Source organism: Phragmites australis, chromosome 1 (assembly GCF_958298935.1).
Source record: "Phragmites australis chromosome 1, lpPhrAust1.1, whole genome shotgun sequence".
Lineage (NCBI taxonomy): Eukaryota > Viridiplantae > Streptophyta > Magnoliopsida > Poales > Poaceae > Phragmites > Phragmites australis.
In genome coordinates, this window is record NC_084921.1 from 49,452,718 (window position 1) to 49,471,849 (window position 19,132).

General features: G+C 45.2%; 2 protein-coding genes across 3 annotated transcripts; both read left to right on the top strand.

Moving 5' to 3' along the window:
• The first annotated feature begins 1,437 nt into the window (after nt 1-1,437).
• On the top strand, nt 1,438-8,344 carry LOC133924744 (extensin-like). Of its 2 annotated transcripts, none has more exons than XM_062370434.1 (5): nt 1,438-3,489; nt 3,605-3,816; nt 4,826-4,885; nt 6,842-6,868; nt 7,059-8,344. In XM_062370434.1, exons 2-5 carry the CDS (start codon nt 3,714-3,716, stop codon nt 8,108-8,110), a joined length of 1,242 nt encoding a protein of 413 aa, XP_062226418.1. In that variant the 5' UTR covers nt 1,438-3,489; nt 3,605-3,713; the 3' UTR covers nt 8,111-8,344. The 2 variants fall into 2 exon arrangements, with proteins under 2 accessions (XP_062226418.1, XP_062226424.1); XM_062370440.1 differs by having other exon boundaries at nt 1,440-3,489; nt 4,859-4,885.
• Nucleotides 1,495-3,227, top strand: LOC133885718 (pentatricopeptide repeat-containing protein At2g41080-like). Its single transcript, XM_062325457.1, has 3 exons — nt 1,495-2,117; nt 2,238-2,444; nt 2,507-3,227. The coding sequence occupies exons 1-3, from the start codon at nt 1,495-1,497 to the stop codon at nt 3,225-3,227; spliced, it is 1,551 nt and encodes a 516-aa protein (XP_062181441.1).
• Nucleotides 8,345-19,132: the final 10,788 nt, after the last annotated feature.

The window sequence follows — 19,132 nt, forward strand, 5'->3', positions numbered from 1 at the left end:
ATCAGAGACTGATCAACTATTTATGCCCTCAACTGGGAGTAGACAATGACTATAAGTTTGTCTAAACTCTTCCACTGAATAGCACTTGGCAATATAATCGTCTAGTCTATTGGTCTTGCAGAAAATGCATGAGGACATGACAATCCTGATAGTTGCCAATATCTACAAGAACACCCTTTCTTATATAAGTTGATTTTGAATCTATTGGCATGATGTTTAACTTCATACTGCTTAGCCCCATTACAAATGGCATGACAAAAGCCTAATTCAGTGATATAAGCATTCAACTTCTTCAATATGTTTGGGCAAATTGTTGTTATCCATCTATCTGACTTAAACCTTTGGTCTTGGATCCTCACCATCACTTTCCTTCAAATGGTCTCAAGCATAGTAATGATAGGGAAGAACTTGACCTCTATAATCCACTTGTTGAATGATTCACAGAAGTTATTATATATTGAGTCACAATTAGATCATAACTTGAACCAAGCCTTGCTCCAGTGCTGAGGATGAGTGTTCAAAATGGCTTGAGCTCCATCACGTGTATCTTGGGCCAACTTTGTCCTAGCCAAGTTGAACACATAATACATGGAGCCTTAGCACACTTCCAGAACTTCTTTTGATACTCCTTGTTCCTGAAATGCTTGCCTAGCACAGTTCCTATGCTCAACTTTAGGAGCTTATTTCTGGAAAACAGCTAAAAGACCCTGTAAACAAGCCCAGCTAGTGTTAAAAGATGTGGATTCATACTCAAGTTAGAGTGCTTATGTGAACCTAACTTTTTGTTGGTCTGATATGAACGCCTAGTCTTTTCCTACAATGTAGCTTCAAATCACATGAAGCATCAATTGCCTGAGCCAATTTCGTCCACCCGCCGCCTCAATTGCCCTCCGTGTCATCGCTGCCGCCGCCTACCACTCACCGCAGGTAGCTAGGGTTTCGAGGTGAGATGGGGAATAATGCATGAATGGAGGCTCGATTGGTTCAACATGTTTTAATCTACACGGCTGGCCACCTCAGTGAGCGGCATGTGCCAATGAGGATAGCTGACGCGCGCCACATCAAACGAAACCACTATCTAATGACTAATCCGTTTAGAGAGAAAAAACAATCGGTTTCAATTGTTACGAGAGCTTCAATATATGGTTTTCCGGTTCAAAAAGAAAAATCAGACTCGACCAAGAGTTTAGAGTTAAAATGGAAATTTTCCTTCAAATTTCCTGAGGAGCCTTTTGCAAAGAGGATCCTGCTGGAAATAGGCCCATTTCTAGGCCCATTTCGTAAATACGGAGGAGTGGATGGAATGAAGCTGTAAAGTACCAACTCCCTTACCCTTTTCTAAGCCCATTACTGTACGAGATCACCTCTGGGCTTTCCATGGGCCTTGCCAACCCACGGCCTGATTCCCTTGCTCCATCTCCATCGCCGACCATGCTTGCGGCAATCGCGCATGCCACCATCGCTGCCGTGTCCTAGCGTCTATGGCGCGATCACATGGCCAGCCCGGCGCTGAAGACTCTCGCCACCCGACCACCGGAAGCCAAGGAGGAGATACGCCTCCTCTGCTCCAGCGGCCGCCTCAGGGACGCTCTCCACGGCCGCTTCCGTGAGGTCCCTCTAGTTGGAACCCGGCCTCTTCTCGCATGTCTTCCGGGCCACCGCGCCCTCCCGCTCCTCCGCCAGCTCCACGCCTTCGCCACCACATCTGGCGCCGCCGCCGACCGCTTCATCGCGAACCACCTCTTCCTCGCCTACGCCGACCTGGCTGACTTCACCACCGCGCGCAACCTGTTCGAGAGAATTCCCAAGCGGAATGTCATGTCCTGGAACATTCTCATCGGGGGTTACATTAAGAACGGTGAACTGGGAACCGCGCGGAAGCTGTTCAACGAAATGCCCGCGAGGAACGTCGCAACGTGGAATGCCATGACCGCTGGACTCACCGACTCGGGACTAAACGAGGAGAGCTTGGGGTTCTTTGCAATGCGAAGGGAGGGAATGCAGCCTTTTGAGTTTGGCCTTGGGAGCGTCTTCCGGTGCTGTGCTGGGCTCAGAGATATTGTGTCCGGCCGTCGGATCCATGCGTACGTTGTTCGTTCTGGAGTGGACAGGGACATGTGCGTTGGGAGCTTGTTGGCGCACATGTATATGCGGTGTGGCTTTCTTGACGGAGAGGCTGTGCTGTGAGCGCTGCCTTCACTTAGCATTGTGTCATGCAATACCATAATCGCTGGAAGGACGCAGAATGGAGACTCAGAGGGGGCGCTCGAGTATTTCTGCATGATGAGAGGTGCTGGGGTGGAAGCAAATGCGGTCACATTCGTGAGTGCCATTAGTTCTTGCTCGGACTTGGCAGCTCTTGCACAAGGTCAGCAAGTTCATGCACAAGCTATCAAGGCTGGAGTCAACAAGGTTGTGCCGGTCATGACTTCACTTGTGCATAGGTACTCTCGGACTCGGAAAGAGTTTACTTTGGGTATAGTGGGTCAGATCTTGTCCTTTGTAGTGCGATGATCTCAGCTTATGGATTCCACGGGCATGGGCACAAAGCAGTTGATTTGTTCAGACAAATGAGGAATGGAGGGGCAGAACCTAATGATGTTACTTTCTTGACCTTGCTATATGCATGCAGCCATAGTGGTCTGAAAGTCGAAGGCATGGATTGTTTTGAGCTTATGACTAAGACTTATGGACCACAGCCAAGTGTTAAACACTACACTTGTATTGTGGATCTTCTTGGACGTTCAGGTCTCCTAAATGAAGTGGAGGCCCTCATCCTGTCGATGCCTGTGCGTCCTGATGGGGTCATATGGAAGACATTACTATCTTCTTGTAAGATCCAAAAGAATTTTGACATGGCCAACAGGATAGCAGAACGTGTCATTGAGTTGAGCCCTCATGATGCCGCATCTTATGTTCTTCTATCAAATATTCGAGGTACCAGCAGCACATGGGAGGATGTCAGCGAGGTAAGAAAAATCATGAGGAAGCAGAATGTGAGGAAAGAACCTGGAATTAGCTGGGTGGAGCTTAAGGGTCAGGTGCACCAATTCTGCACAGGAGATAAATCCCATTCACGGCAAATAGAGATCGATCAATGCTTGGAAGAAATGATGGCCAAGATTAGGCAATGTGGGTATGCACCAGACATGAGCATGGTATTTCATGACTTGGAAGATGAGGAGAAAGAAGTTAGTTTGGCTCACACAGTGAGAAGTTGGCTATAGCATTTGCTTTTCTGAGCTTACCTGAAGGAGTTCCTATTCGGGTTATGAAGAATCTACGTATGTGTGATTATTGCCATGTAGCTATTAAGTTGATGTCTAAGGTAACTGGTTGGGAGATTGTGGTCCGAGATGTAAGCCGTTTTCACCATTTCAAAGATGGAAAATGCTCTTGTGGATATTATTGGTGATAGGAGTAGACTGCCATCAATATATCTTTTGCCTCAGTTGAGGGAACAAGACTTGTCGCTCAGATTTATGAACGGTACTCTTCTAAACACCATAAAATTTGTTTACCCATTCGTTCTTTGAGAACTTGTTGAATAAGTGGTGTGAAAATGAATATTCTAACAGTGAAGATTCCTGACTTTCTTATTCAGCCAGTTGCTTGGTACCCTCTATTTCCTGGCAATTTGAGCTACCCTTAGGTGTGCAGGCAGGGCGGGAGTGTCCACAAGCCTACTGATTTGCCCTCTGGAAAGAACTGATATGGTGATGGTCAATGAGGGTCGGATTCTATTTCTTTGTTGCTCGAAATGGGTTGTCCTGCTAAGCCCAGTCTTTTCCCTGATGAGTCACTATTATTGTTTAGGTATGGTTCCATCCCCTTGCATTGCATTCAGTTATTTGTCGGTGAAAACAAATGTTGAAGCTGATTCGTTGCAAATCCAGTTATTTGGCCTGAATTCCTGATGTTAAGTTTCTCGTCTAGATATTTGGCCTGATATTTTGTCTTCATCCGGTTATTTGGCCTGATATTGATCATATATCACGATTTCTTGTTTATTTGGTGTATTGACTTTGCAGTGCTTCAGCTCCAATTTGTAATGCTGCAACAATGCTTTTTTATGCATTGAGTTTGTTTTGTGGAATAGTACATAGAACTGTTTTTTATACATGCTGGAATTCCAGTAGATGTTAGATATCAGAATGGAGGGAATTTGTGGGAGCATTACTCTGATTCCCTCTGTTTAACTTCAATGCCTTTATTTTCATCTGTGTTACTTGGACACCGATACTGACTCGGCAAAAAAATTAGGACATGGGAATATTAGTCAGACATGGACATGGATGTCAAAATTCAACTTGGATTCGGGTGTTCGGATCATCAAAAAAAAAAAAAGGAAAGAAAAGAGGAGGTTAGGGTTCAAGTAACTCTGTTTTCACAGATGTTACACTTGTGTCCTGTACCATACTTAGGCACTTAGCTGCTGGCTCACTGAGGCACTGATCTGTTTTAACAATGTTACAAAATGAAGCCCTGTATTTATTTCATTTCTTGTGTAATATCTTCCCTGTCTTAGTAGCAGGTCGCTTCATAGTGGATTTTGATTGAATTAATCTGTATGAGTGTAATCCATTGTAATAGGAGCACCTACAAATTTCCGTAATTGTTCTTTGCTTAACTCGAAATTGCAAGAGACATGATTTTTTTTTTTGCATGGACTTTTGATCTTGTTAACATGGGATATGTCCGTTTTAAAAAATAGTTGCCTTGCACCCCACTTGATCAATTAAATATAAACAAATAGTACACTCCAAGTAATATATTCTATTTGATTTTCTATTATTTGTTTTGACTTTGCTCTTTTCATTTTCAGTGAGCAAGCTGACCACTCTGAACCATCTTGCAGTATACCAGCATGAGTCGTTACGCCCTGTTACTTGTTGTTTCAAAGTACATTTTAGCAATATTCTGATTAAATTGATTCCGAATTTACATGAATATATAAAAGCATAACTACCAATATATATCATATAGAAAAACATGAGCATTTCAAAAGCATATATAAAAGCACATAAGCTACTCATGGATACAAATGAATAAAAAATGACAGTTGACAAAGAGAAGCAATATAACACATAAACAATTATTGAAACAAAGTTATGGCTCTCAGAGCGAGTTGCTGAATTAACGACCATCCAACACATACTAAGATGTTACCGATCAGTGTATCAAATCACCTCTAGAGCTAGGCCGAGCTACCCTAGTTTATGATCAAGTGAACAACTCTGAAAATTTAAAGCACAGTACCAGTCGGCCTCTACAGATTACAGAGAGAGAGTCGAACACAGAGGACAGCAGTGCGCCTAAGCCCACCAGGATCAGGCAGCAACAAAGACAGCCGAAGGCAACAGACCAACACAAGGTGCCACAAGGTGGCACCAAATCAAGAGAAATGTCCAAGGGCGCCCTTGCCAACAGGAACAGAGAGCATCAAGTGCTCTCCAGAGTCGCTGAGTCAACACAGAGCCACTGAACAGAGGGTGTCAAAAGGCACACCACAGTGGAGACACAACTGATCAACAGAGATACCACTAGATCAATAACCGGCGACTACGGCCCAGCTTAAGAGCACAATTGATACACTAAACATAATTAGCTCGCAATCATCACAGAGCAGAATATTGCCAATTCTAACATGCATATACAATGAAATTAACTGAGAATCAAAATTGCACGCTAGAATGTAAAGGAGGGATTTGAACGAGCTTACTGTTCAACAGGATGAAGATGGCAAGGCACGCGAACGCGCTGTCCCAGAAAACAGAGATTCCCCCTCTATGTCGAGGACAACTGGGAATAGCTTTCGGAGATACAATGCCACAGAGCCTGCTGCGAGGCACACCACAGTCGACACCCGAGAAGCAGAGAAGACCACAACAGCAAGAGTTCAACACAAGGCCAAGGTGAAGAAGCCAAACACTGCAAGCAATGGTGTGCACGAAGGCACAGCCCAGAAACCACCAAGCCGACAACACCACGAATCTGCTCGTGCACACGCGCAGCCAGCGACCGAACTGCCGAGCGCCGAACAAGCGGAAGGCGCCGCGCCAAATCCCGCACGAGGCCGGCGAGAGAGAGCCGACGGGAACTTGACCAAAGACGAGCTCTACTGCGTCGGTCGTCGCCCCACCGAAAGAAGCTGGCACAGCCTTGCGCGAGAGAGAGAAAGAGAGAGAACCGCGGCCGTGAGCGCAAGTGGAGAGCAGCCAGAAGAAAGACGGGGCGGAGCTCAGGTGAGTTCACTTGCTTAGACCATCTCCAACCATATTCCCTTCATTTCGTTCCCTTCCCGATTCCCTTCCCCGTTCTCATTCCCTTTATTTCCTCTCATCTCCAACAGCTTCCTCTCGAGGGGAATCGCGAAGGGAATGGAGAGAGAATCCCGTCCTGAAGGGAATGACCCTGGGAATCCCGTCGTGACGGGAACCGTGAAGGGAAACCGTTGGAGCGCTGAAGGGAACGAAAATCCCGTCGTGAAGGGATTCTGGCCCCTGAAGGGAAACCGTTGGAGATGGTCTTATGAAGGGAGAAGAAGAGGCCCGGCATAAACCCTACGACGCCACAACGACGCACCGAATCCGCCAGACGGCGAACGGGCGATCGAGAAGGGCAGAGCCCCTCACGCGCCTCTGTGGCGGCCGCCACCAGCCCCCAGGGCTCGAGCACTCTTTTAGGTTAGGCAGCCGACCGGGTGGGCTGCTCGGCCTTTGGGCCTTGAAGCGTCCCACTCGGTCTGGCCTCATCTTTTTTTTAAGGAATTTGCTCAATTCAATTTTAACTCCAACTCAAATTCAAATTTTAAAGAAAAAACCCCCTTCAAATTCCAACATTACTCAGTCTCACTTTGCACCACCAGGTTGTCTTTATTCATAAATATGGTGTGTAGAAGATACTTTATTATTCATGTAGAATAAGATTAGAGCGGGTTTTCATGTAGAAAAACTTAATAATGTAGCAGGCTTAAATAACGGCCAGGCCGCCAGGCCGATAGTTCGGACCAACGGGGCCTTGTACCCTTGTTCCGCACATAATAATATTGGTGGCAGATTTTTATAGGCGGGCGCGGCACGATCACTTTCATCAGTCGTCAGACCATCACCCACCCCGGCTGCAAGCGCCAAACTCCAAAGCCGCGAGCAAATCCCTGCGCCGCCGCGCCATGGCTTCCCCGTCTCCCTCCTCTCCTCTCCACCAGCACCAGCACCAGCACCAGCTTCCCCCCAATGCTCACCCCCAATTCCAAGCCCCATTGCCGTCGATGCCGCTCGCTGCGCCGCCCAAGGCGCTCGACCTGGAGGTCACCGTCGTCTCGGGCAAGCACCTGAAGAACGTCAACTGGCGCCGCGGCGACCTCCGCGCCTACGTCGTCGCCTACCTCGACCCCTCCCGCCGCGCCGCCACCCGCCCCGACGACGCCGGCGGATGCAAGCCCGTCTGGAGCGAGCGCCTCGTCCTCCCGCTCCCGCCCCACCTCTCCCCGCACGACCCCTCCATCCTCCTTTCCCTCGATGTCTTCCACTCCAAGCCTTCCGACTCGCCCAAGCCGCTCGTCGGATCCGCCCGCTCACCTCTCCGCGACCTCCTCTTTCCCACAAACCCTAACCCTAGCCACGATTCCCCGTCCTCCCCTCTCGTCACCCTGCCGCTCCTCCGCCCTTCCGGCCGCCCACAAGGAAAGCTCCGCATCCGCGTGTCCATCCGTGAGCGCTCGCCGCCTCCTCCCGAGCCGCAGTACCCGCCGCCGTCCAGCTCCCCCTACTACTTTCCTCCGCCTTCCGCCTACTCGGCCCCACCGCAGTACGTATCAGATCAGTACTACCGCCCCAGCGGGTACTACTCTGCACCACCACCACCTCAGTATGAGTACAGCGGAGGGCCCTCCGCACCGGTGGAATACAGCAGACAGTATGAACAGAGAGGGAGTGGAAGGTACGGAGTAGGCACTGGACTTGCAGTGGGTGCAGTTGCTGGGGCCCTCGGGGGGCTTGCAGTCGAAGAAGGTGTGAAGTACAAGGAGGAAAAGGCTGCAGAGCGGGTGGAAGAGAAGGTGGCACCTGCTGGGAGGGGTGATTACAGCGAGTATCGTGGCGATTATTGAACGTGAGTTTGTGTGAGTGAGGATGCACTGTGAGTTGCTTCTTCTTTCCTTGCCAATGTGGGAATAAAGTCACAGTGTTAGTTTATGATTCGCTCCGTATATGTATATATTTGCGTAATATGTGTGACAGATTTGGTGTGTACCATGAAGGTTTCATGATTTGCTTTGATGGTGTACTTGTGACTTGTTGTCTTGCTGTTTAATTTTATCTTCTCCCTCGGTTGTACTGCTTCATTTTCCTTGTATCTTGTGTTTGGAATTGCTGTTAACTACAAGTTTTCGGGTTTCTAAGTCAAGGATATTACTTTGTAGTTCATTCAGAATCTGATGTAACTGTTTGTGAGTACTATTTGATGTATACATGCTATGCATCATGGTATACTAAGTTGTTGGCTACGACTCCTGCGAGCTTAGTTACTTATTATTTAGCGCTTTAACCAGTGTTATCGGGACACACGAGTCTGGAATTTTTTTTGTTGCGTCGACGCGTATCCCGATGTCAACACGCACTACACTCTTATTCGGTGAATCCAAGGGGCTGACTAGAGAAGGGAGGTGCTGCTACTTAGCTGGTTCGTGGAGATGCGCCGTCGTGGCTAGGAGCACGGAGATGAACCGCCGAAGCTGGATCCCTGTGTCTGCCATCCTCAGGAGATGGAGGAGAGAGAGCCTGGGGAGGTGGCCAACGTCGGAGAAGAGCACACAATACGAGGGTTGGAGAGGTGAGGCGAGCATGGGCTACCGATTTTGCTAGTTGATCGTGTGGGATGGTGGCTGGCGGCAAGCATCTATGGCGGTGACGAAGCTGTATAGGGGAAGGGGAGCGAGAGAACAGCGAGAGGAAAGAAAGAACGGCTGTGGCGGCAGCGTGCGTGCGTATGGACTGGAGGACAGAGGAGGGGCTTACCGGGTTAGGGTAAATTACTTTAGGCCTTTAGGTGGGCTCATATGGAAGCTCATCCCATTCATTTTTTCTTTTCTTTTATTTTCTTCCCCTCGTCTTGTGATGGATCTGTATTCAGCGTGAGTATTTCGAAATTTTAGTTGGTGTGGAGCTCACTAGCTGCTTTGCTTTGTAGCTATAAACTTGAATTTCTATTTTCTGTATTTTGATTTTTTAATATATATATATATATATATATATATTAGACGAATCCCTGAATCCTATTTTCTAGAGTTTGTCGAATTGGACACCCACACCCGTGTCCTGGTAACATGGGCTTTAACAGCCAGGATGAGGATATGATTAGAATTGGCACTTAGCACACATCAATTCAAGGTGCAACTAGGAAACAGTTTGTCATGCACTGCAGGAGAGTGGAAGTGGTCTAAACTAGAGCAAAAGCTAGGTATAATCCACATGGTTTTGTTTCATTTTACCATATTAACAGAAAAGAGTGTAATTTTTTTTTGGTTTCATACAACATCTGAAACATCAACCCCATGTGCTATTTAGGATTTCTCTTATGGTCTTTTCAGCTAATATTTTCCCCTTCCTCCAAGTGCTACAAAACTATTGGTTTTACTGAACCCTAACACCAAGTAACAATGCACTTACTAAACTGTATTGACATTTGTACGAACTTCCACAAAGTACTATTTGTTTGTTCTCTATATAGTTGTTGGATGACCTTTTTAGTTTTCACACTGCAAACTTCACAATTTGGCGCTGCGAGTTTTTTCAAGCGATCTTCATGTACTTTTTCCCCAAAAGCCAATATATTCTGCGGTATATAATAATAAAAGTGTCTTGAATAATAATACTTCTGTCTTCTAGACTACAGTAAATAGACTTGTTTTCCGCGTTTTTAAACAATCATTTGGAGATAGGTAACTTTGGAATTACTATGTACATAGCTCCTAAAATTACTTTGCATCAATGCTTCAGTTAGGCAGTGGTGTACCAATGTCCCTGCATCACTTGCAGCCTTGACATTTATCACGGTACAGGGCTGCATACGGTTTCCTCTTCTTCTTTTTTTTGCATCAGGGAAGACTTAATTTCACTTACAGTTCTGGGTCTTTCAGCTTATGAAGGCCAATCCTTTCACTTCTTATTTTAGTATGTGAAACTAAATGACACGGAAGGCTAATTTGTACTTGTTTTGTAATTGCCCTTTTTTATGTTTTAAATGGGCACATTCAAACATTAAGATGAAAAGGTAGATAGGTTTTGTAAATAATCTACATTTATATGTTCAGTTTGCAATGTCTATATATCTAGGAAAGGCCACACACTGTTTCTTTGTTTTGAATGGCAAAAATGGCTGAGGTTATTATAAAATACATGACACTGTTGGGAAATAGCACAAATTTTATCAAGTAATATGACCAGCATGGTGACTCATGCTGCCGGAACACTGGATGGTAAAGTTGAATGTGTTACTGTATGCAATGGCATGACAAGATTCGTAAAGTAAACTTATTTGGTAAGTGAGTGGAAGAGTGGGAAATCAAACTGGTAACTAATACATGGACGGGTTACTAGAATCCATGTAGTAGCTAGCACTTAGCACTCAATAATTGTGATTATTTGATGCCCTTACTGACCTTTGTACTTTTTGTTCACTGGATGGCTGTGGCAGCAGGAAGTTTCCCAAGCATAATGATTAGCCATATGTCTTTGCATTGCAGATTCTGTTTATCGGCAGAGGATGCTTAGTTAAGCACAGGACAATTATTATGGCATAATCTATCTACTGATCTGAAGCTCTAGTGATTTCTCAGTTTCCTGTCAATGCTCAATACTATGCTGTTCGATCTTTTTTCCTGGACAGTATTCCTCACACAAGGCAATGATGTTTCTCATGGTAAAAGGTCTTAAGGAACGACCATGGTCATTTTTGGTGTCTGGCACTTTGGCTCCTTCCCATCCTGGTGTAGGAGCAGTAGATTTGTCAGGCTACCAGCTTATAAATTTGTTATAGTTTGATGGGAACCACGGATATGACACGTGGCTATTGCAGTTGGTCTGATGATTGAATAGTTTTACACATGATGCCTTTTATCAAATTATTCAGGCTCTTCCGGACCTACTGGAACTGTTTTTTTGGGAGTTCTATTAGGTCTTTCTTTTTGCTTATTAACTCTGTAGTCAATTACTTATGGGAATGGAATTATGCCTCAGTTAAAACCTAGACAAGAGACTAAAAGACATAGCAGTACCATTGTGGCATATCTTGTTCTTATATAATGTCCCTTTGTTGAAGGGCATGGATTTGTTTACTCTTCTCCTGCATTATAACATTTTTCTACAAAAATATAAGGGGAATGGCATCACAGAATTACCAGATTGTGAAAGCCCACTTTATATGACTTATTAGACTGGAAGTGAAATCTCCTCATGACATACCTGTTTTGTATCTTATATCTTAAAGTAGAAATTCAATCAAGTTCAATCCTCTATCTATCTCAGTCAACTTGCTAATAGATAACAAAAGGTAGTTTGCATTATTTTTCAGATATATGTCTATATACCATATCTGTGGATAAGATCTTCAATCACTATTGATAAGAAGCATTCTTTATTGCTCTCTTCATACCCATCGATTGCCAGATCACTTATTTCTGTGTTGTTATTTATATTCTTATTTTCTGCATTAAAATGATGGATATTACAGAGTTTTATGCATCATATATGCCTTTCTATGTTAAACCTTCCTTGAGCCCACTTGTGTCCTTGCTCAAGTTGCTGGAGTTTTTGTTCTAGCTAAATGGCAGTCCATGTTATTTCACAGTATTGTTTATATATATATTTTTTTTGTACTGAGAGTGCAACTTCTGAGAATCAGATGGATGAAAATATTTCGATCAGTTTATGGTATGGTCTACTTTATATCTGGGGGAGGTCAACAGCACCAAATCATCTGTTGTTTCAGGTTGTCTGGAAATCGTAGGAAAGCTCAATACTTTGATCTTTTTGCATGTTCCTGAGACCTGAGTAGTAGGATTCATCTTCAAGCCATGATCTTAAATTTATGTGTGAACGAAACCTCAAATTTTTGCTGTTTTTGAAGCTTTCATGTTGAAAATTCTTTTGAATCATTTGTACGGAAGTACATTACCTATGGCAGATTGGCACTACTGGGGAAGCAGCTACATCAGGACATCCTTGAAGATTCTTGGAGGAGCTACTTAATTGCAAGTTTTTGCTGGCACGCAGGCAGGCAGGGGTACTATACAATGTTTTTCTGGGTCCTTTTTTCTACTAGGTATGTTAGCGTATTGGATCTTGCTGAACTTTGCAACAACTTTGGCAATTCATTTCTACTAGAGTATCAACCAAACATGACCTATATCTTACTGTTGAAGGTGGCAGGTAATATTAGGCTCACATAGTATGTTTATCAGTCTATGGATAGGTCAGCACTACATGGATAGAACATCTGGAAAGTAAGCATTAACAACTTGGTAGTTAACAGAGGTGTTGCTAGTTCAGCTGATGAAGGTTCCTTCTGGTGGCGTGATATTATGAAATTTGTCGATCACTACAGAGGTGTTGCTAGTTGTAAAGTTGGGGATGGTTCCACGGTGCTGCTTTGGAATGATGTGTGGAATAATTGCCTACTCAGGGACAATTTACCAAGGCTCTTTTCCTTCGCTAAGAATGGGAACTTATCAGCGGCGGATTTTATGCAAGATAGTTCAATTCAAAGTCACTTTCACATTCTTTTGTCAGAACAAGCATTTCGGGAATATGATATTCTTCAGAGCAAAGTTCAAATTATACAGGAACAATCGGATTCTCTTGACTAATGTCATTATGCTTGGGGTTCAAATGTGTATACTGCTAGAAAATTTTACATGCTTCCTTTCAAGTATCTCACTCCACCAGCTCCTTTTTTATGGATCTGGAAATCAAAATGAAGTAACAAACTCAAGGTGTTTCTCTGGCTAAATACAAGGAATGTTCCACAGGGGAATACAAGGAATGTTCTGAAAAGAAAGAACTTCAAAATTGAAGGGAACAACTACAATTGTATCCTTTGCAACAGGGGAATTAGAGAAACTGCCTTTCATCTATTTTTTTTAATGTCCTTTCAGTAAGAGGTGGTGGCAAGTCTTGAACATTCATCGGAATACTCAGCTCCAATTCTTCATGATGATACATAAAGCAAGCTCTGATTTTCAAGCGTCTTTCTTCATGGAAATCTTTATGATAGCAACTTGGATGATCTGGAAGCAAAGGAATAATTTCATCTTTAGACATATTCATCCGTCCTTTCAGACTTGGATGACAGATTTCAGAGAAGAAGCTTACCTGCAATTTCATAGATTTAAGTCTCAGCTTCACAGTTCGGTTTACAATTGGCTTATCCAGCTTGTATAGCTTCTCTCTTTCGGACCTGCCTCTTTTGGCTTGCCTGTTCCTCTTGTTGTTTCTTCTTTGTACATTTTTCTTTTTTCCCCTATATATTAATATATCTACCACAATAGGGGATTCCGCTACTGTCTTTGCCTAAAAAAAACTTGGTAGTTAACAAATTTAAGACTGATTTGTGATGGCATGCTTCATTTTTGCGTACAGTGGGAGCTTTGTTGCGCTAGTAGTTGTCCCCGTCGGATTTCATAATCGTGGTAGTGTAGCTCCAATGGGTGGTTCATTGATAGTTTTTCGAAATTCTTAGCATCATCTGAATACAATACTATAGGACAGCACCTCCAAACATTTGTGTCTCATTCATGTCACCATTGGATGGAGAAAGACCAGCGCACCTCACAAATTAATCATTGGTGTGGGTATGGCTCTAACATCATTTTTCGTTCAGTCTTTTGCCTTCTCCATGTTTTAGGTTTGGGCGTTCAGGTCGTCCCTTTGCGAGACGGCTTGAGCTTCTTCTCTTTTTTGGTCGTCTTCGCTCCTATGCTATTTGTCCTATGCTATGTGGTCTGGGAGTGACGTGTCAATGCCTTAACGGACTTTGTTTGTAGTAGGAATCTTTGCATATAGTGTCAAGGATGACGGCAGCGAGCCAGCAGCCATCAAAGTCAGAATCAGGCTACCATTTCAATGTATTTTTGCAAGTTTAGCAACTGCTTCGTATGCACTCGATACACATACTGCAATTTTGTTTAATTTCGTCATTTCATTGGCTAGAGTATTCCATGATTGTCCCTTATCCTTGTTTTTTCTCCTATCAAATAATAATTATATCTAGAGTTGTTGCTTTCCAAAAACTTTTCCTCATTCAATTTTGACAGCAACTTTTTTCTTTGAAAGTTCTATTTGGCAGGTCAATGCCTTTTCGAATAAATAGATCAATCGAGCGCTGTTGCTTTCCCCTTTCACCCCTTTTTTAGTATTGAAAGCAAATTTGCACTTAGAAAAAAAAGCTACTAAGAGCATTATTAAGAGATGTCTAAAAACCCACTCCTAATATCACCATATAGGGAGTCATTTTAATAAAATTCACTCCTAAATCTCCTTTATCTTCAACACACTCCCTATTACACAATCTCTATATTTCAACAGATTCCTCTCTCTTTCCTCTATTGTGTCACCGACATGTGAACCCCACCCTTTATCTCCCTCCTTCCTCCCTTTCATTTCCTTTCTTTTTCTCTCTCTCACTTTCCTCTTTACGAGCAAACAGAGCACCACTCCATTCCTCCTCCTTCCTCCTCCCTTGTTGTCACGCTCCTTCTCCTCTCCTTCCCATTTCTTTGCTACCGCCCTGTTTGATTCCTTGTTGGATTCTGCTGCAACTGTTGCGGACCCTCATGATCTTGAGCTCGAGTGTGGCCTGGCAGCAGGTGTAGCAGACGAGGCCCTCCGCCTCCACAAGCTCCTCCTTGCGCCTATCGTCGAGTCGCTGGCCCACGACACCGTCGAGGATGCAACAGATGTTGATGAGGACGAGCTCCTCTTCGCTAGCCCATGCCCTGTCCCCTCCCTGTCGCAATGTCTGGGTTGTCCGCCTCTCGAGACCGAGCACCGACGCATCTTCTTGAGACCAATGGGGAGCGTAGGTCCTTGGTGGACAAGCTAGAGGAAGGTCTCGGTGGCTCGGCTTGTCCTTGGAGCTCGATGCAACATTGTTGCTCGTGGCCATCTGTTGACTCGGCTTGCTCGCAGTAGGGCGGCATGTAGGGAAACGCTCACGGGGGAGGCCGAGCTCGCAGCGCGGGTAGGCATATGAGGGGGTGGACCCAGGGGCGGTCGGGCGTTTTGGGAGCGAGGGGCGCTCCTCACAAGTAGCTAGCGAGAGGGGTGATTTTGGGCGGTGGTAAATATTGGAAGTGGAATTGAGAAGCTATTGGAGTTGAGTTTTATGATGAAATTCTCTAAATTTAACTATAGGAAGTGAGATTGGTTGACTCTTGGAGATGCTCAAATTGATCCATTTCCTGAATACTTGGCATGTGCAAATCAAATATTTTTATTCAATTGGTTTTCGCTCTTTTCTTATCCGATAAAGGCATATACATCCACCATGCTTGTTATTTAATGGCCCACATAATGCACGTTACAGACTGAATTTGGCTTGGCGAGGCCATCCCGGCTTAAATCATTGATCTAGCCATATGGGCTAGTCTGTTTACATGTTGACGACGACTACGTGTGGCGCGGTCTGTCCACAGGATACACTCTCAAATATTTTAGCCAATCGAGCAGCACCTTCTGTCTTTCGACACGTCGGCCGCCAAGCTCCTGATAAGCGCCACTCTTCTCCTGTCATTTCTTCCTCACAATGATGCCGCATGTGATCTTTTCATGCCTGGAGGTTGAGCTGTTAGAGCTACGGGTAACCAAAGTGTTTAGTGAACCTATCGGTACCACGCGCACCAGTCGCTGCTGTCGCTGGCACTCCACAAGTCCACTGGAGTGCCGTATGCTGCTGCTCGCTGCGCCACACGCGGCTGATGAGGTTGGCCGGCCAGGCGATGCCCGAAAAGGCACCCCTGCGTGCCGCACGCACCATGCGTCGCTTTTACTTTACTGCTCCTAGCTGTAGTACTCTGCTTCCAGATGTGATGGGATACTCACCACAATGCTAAAAAAGATGCCGATCAAGCAAGGGAGACCGCTTCACCGTCGATTTCGTTCCTGCGCGCCCTGGGCACCAACATGTCTGTGCAATTATTTCCCTAGGAGATCGGCGTTTGGATGGCTCCGGTGCTAGCCAGGGCGCCGCGTTTGTGCCCCTCGTCTTGCCTATACCACTGCCTAGGCGAGGTAATGGTCTCAAACCCACACCGACCCACTCCAAACATGCAAATGTCAAACCGTCCCATACCATTGCACCACCAACACAAACCGAACCACTCCAACCCGCAACTACTTTATGGAGCACTCCAACACAAACCAAATGTTTCGACCCAAACCAAACCATTTGTCTCACGTGGGTTCAACTTATTAAAAACCATTTTCCAACCCATGGGATATCGAGGCAGAGGAGCACCGTCGTGGTGCTTCTCGATCTAGCATCCACTGTAGACAAAGACAAAGAGGTGGAAGGCATGCTCCATCATGGATGCCAGGGACATGCTTCTTTATGGACTTAGTAGTGTACACCTCCATACCCTCGATCCGTTGGCGACCCCTCCTTACACAAATCCGTAGAGGGGAAGGCTTGATCTTGTTGTCGGTTACCCCTCCTTGCCCGGATTCAGCGAGGAGAGAGGAAGATCTGCACACCTTGTGTGCCTCATGCGTAGATCCAACTGAAGTGCACTTCCCAAGTGAGTTGTTTGTTGCCAATGTGTCTCAGCGTCATTGGCTCACCGCCGATGTGTCAGAGCGGCCCTCCTTGCCTAAATCCAACAAGGGAATCGAGAAGTCGCTCGGCCCTAGAGCTCTTCTACCCACGCCATGCTGGAGCAACCATGGTGTACACCGCCAGCACACTCTTGTACTATTGTTCATGTGCCCAGAGAGGAATGAGACCCGTTGTACCATTAACTAGCCCCAATCCACGCGTGACCGCCGCCGCCTTGTGCGCACTGTCACGTGGATGGTTGGGGAGGGTCAAATCTGGCACCTCCTTGCCCTCAGGACCATTGGCCGCTGGTGTATCGAGCTATGGTTAGCCGATGACGAAGATCCTGTGCCGTGCTTGAAGATGAGAGTGACATATAGTGGGAGGAGAGAGGAAGGGGAGAAATGAAGAGAGAGAAAAGGGATCCTAAATTAGAAACCTGCCATTGTGGTGTTGACATCATAGTCTGAACTCATGGTTTAAACTCGTTGTCATCTCAAAAAATTAAACTCATCTAAAATTGAACCTCATTCTAACGGTTAGACCAAATCAAATTAGCATAGCTCAACCTATTCACCTACCAAACCAAATCAGTCAAATTAGAAAATCAACCTATTAAAGTCGGTTTGATACCAAACCATTAGATGTTTACCAGTACCCATACGTAGTTCATGCAGGTTGTCAGTTGCCACTAAGCACTTGTTCTCCCTCTACAGGTAATGGTACGGCTTCATAATACCTGATGCATATGTTCCCAATACCACCAGTACTCAAAATGCATCTCCGAGCAGAGCAACCAAGATCAGCACCTCAATTGTTTATTTTCCACGTGCTTGATGCCGACGAGTTATTTTAGTTGTAATCACAACTCACAAGTGGCTGGTTGCTCGTGGTGACGGCATTACTTTTTTTTTTTACAGGAGAAACAACCTTTCTTCTTCTATTGAAAACAAATTACAAGTTATATACACAGGTACCAAGACTCTCACAAACGAAAAGATATAAATACATACGGCACAATAGCTAAGATAACACGTTAGGAAAGACTACAACTCTAAGATATCATATATGGAGGTCGAGCTTGACGGGAAGTTGTAGCATCACCCCTCGAGCTATTGTAGAGCTGGATCAATTTTCTCCCTATTGCCCTCCTTAACAGAATTTTAAGATTTTCTAAGACTGAAAGTAAGAGAGATTTTTGAGGAGAGAAACAATTAGTTTGCTGGGTAGGTCTTTTCAGTCGCCATCTTGTTACCGACACACCAAATAGTCTAGCTAAATTCTGCAAAAAAGAAGAGACACAATTTTAGAATCTGAGGCAACGGTCAGGAGCAAAATCATTAAGGGTTCTGGGTTGCAACCAAAATATTTTCTATCTACACTGTATATAAAATTAGTAAGAATACATTAAAAAAATATGATCTACATTTTCTTTTTCCTCGCAGAGGCAGCAAGATTCCCTATCATTTCAATGTCCCTTCTTTAAAGTGGATATAGTTTGGAATCTATAGTTGAATACCTGACAAAGAAAAATCTAGTAATGATGGTTGCTCTACTAGATTAGCGAGTACTACTGCTAGCATTCAAAGGGGTTGCTGTCAACTGCGATCGTTACAGGAGGTGTTCCTCGTTTTCGGTAGGGAAATTACTTGGCTCGAGTTGTCCGAGACGGGCTATCAGCGTGGAGCCAGCCAGCAAGTTGGTCCGGCCGACCGCGACCCGCACTAGCGTCCGGACGATGAGGTCTATAGAAGAACGTCACGAAACACAGGGAGACTGGGAGAGGGGTGCGGACGGCCCGAGTGAAATGAAATTGTATGAGAATTGGTTTTATAGAAAGATTTTTTTTAAAGTATGTCATGTGTCTATTTTTTTAGTTATATGTATTTAACTGTTTGATTAGAAAAGAACGGTATAGATCAGAATATCGTAGAGATTTTTTGATAAAAAGTCTTGTAGAATTTCCTTCCCCCGAGCAACGCGTGTCTCGTGCAGCGAAACGGGCGCGCGCACTGACCGTGGCTAGTGCTGTCCTCCGGCCGGGCAGGTGCTTTCACTTCTGCCAATGCTGGCGCGCGCACGATGGTGGTAAGCGTTACGCGGTAGCCAGGGCGCGTGGACATCCGACGCAGCCGCACGGCCGGCTCTGCCCGCCAAAGGCTGCGCACTTTTGTGAGTCGCGACGCACCATCGCCTCCACCACCTGATCCGCTCCGCGACTCTTACCGTTTTTCCTCCGCTGCTCAACAAGATATGACATTGACATGGAGAAATTGCTCGGCTAACGTTTCGTGAATCGTGAGTGTGGCAGGTTTGCCTTCCT

Bases quoted from the DNA above. Each gene is read 5' to 3' on its own strand.
- LOC133885718 (XM_062325457.1), top strand. From the start codon at position 1,495: ATGGCCAGCCCGGCGCTGAAGACTCTCGCCACCCGACCACCGGAAGCC. The intron at 2,118-2,237 runs GTGCGTTGGGAG...AATCGCTGGAAG, and splicing joins TCTGGAGTGGACAGGGACAT to GACGCAGAATGGAGACTCAG. The intron at 2,445-2,506 runs GTACTCTCGGAC...TGTCCTTTGTAG, and splicing joins ATGACTTCACTTGTGCATAG to TGCGATGATCTCAGCTTATG.
- LOC133924744 (XM_062370434.1), top strand. From the start codon at position 3,714: ATGGTGATGGTCAATGAGGGTCGGATTCTATTTCTTTGTTGCTCGAAA. The intron at 3,817-4,825 runs GTATGGTTCCAT...TTTCATTTTCAG, and splicing joins GAGTCACTATTATTGTTTAG to TGAGCAAGCTGACCACTCTG. The intron at 6,869-7,058 runs GTTGTCTTTATT...TATTGGTGGCAG, and splicing joins GTCTCACTTTGCACCACCAG to ATTTTTATAGGCGGGCGCGG.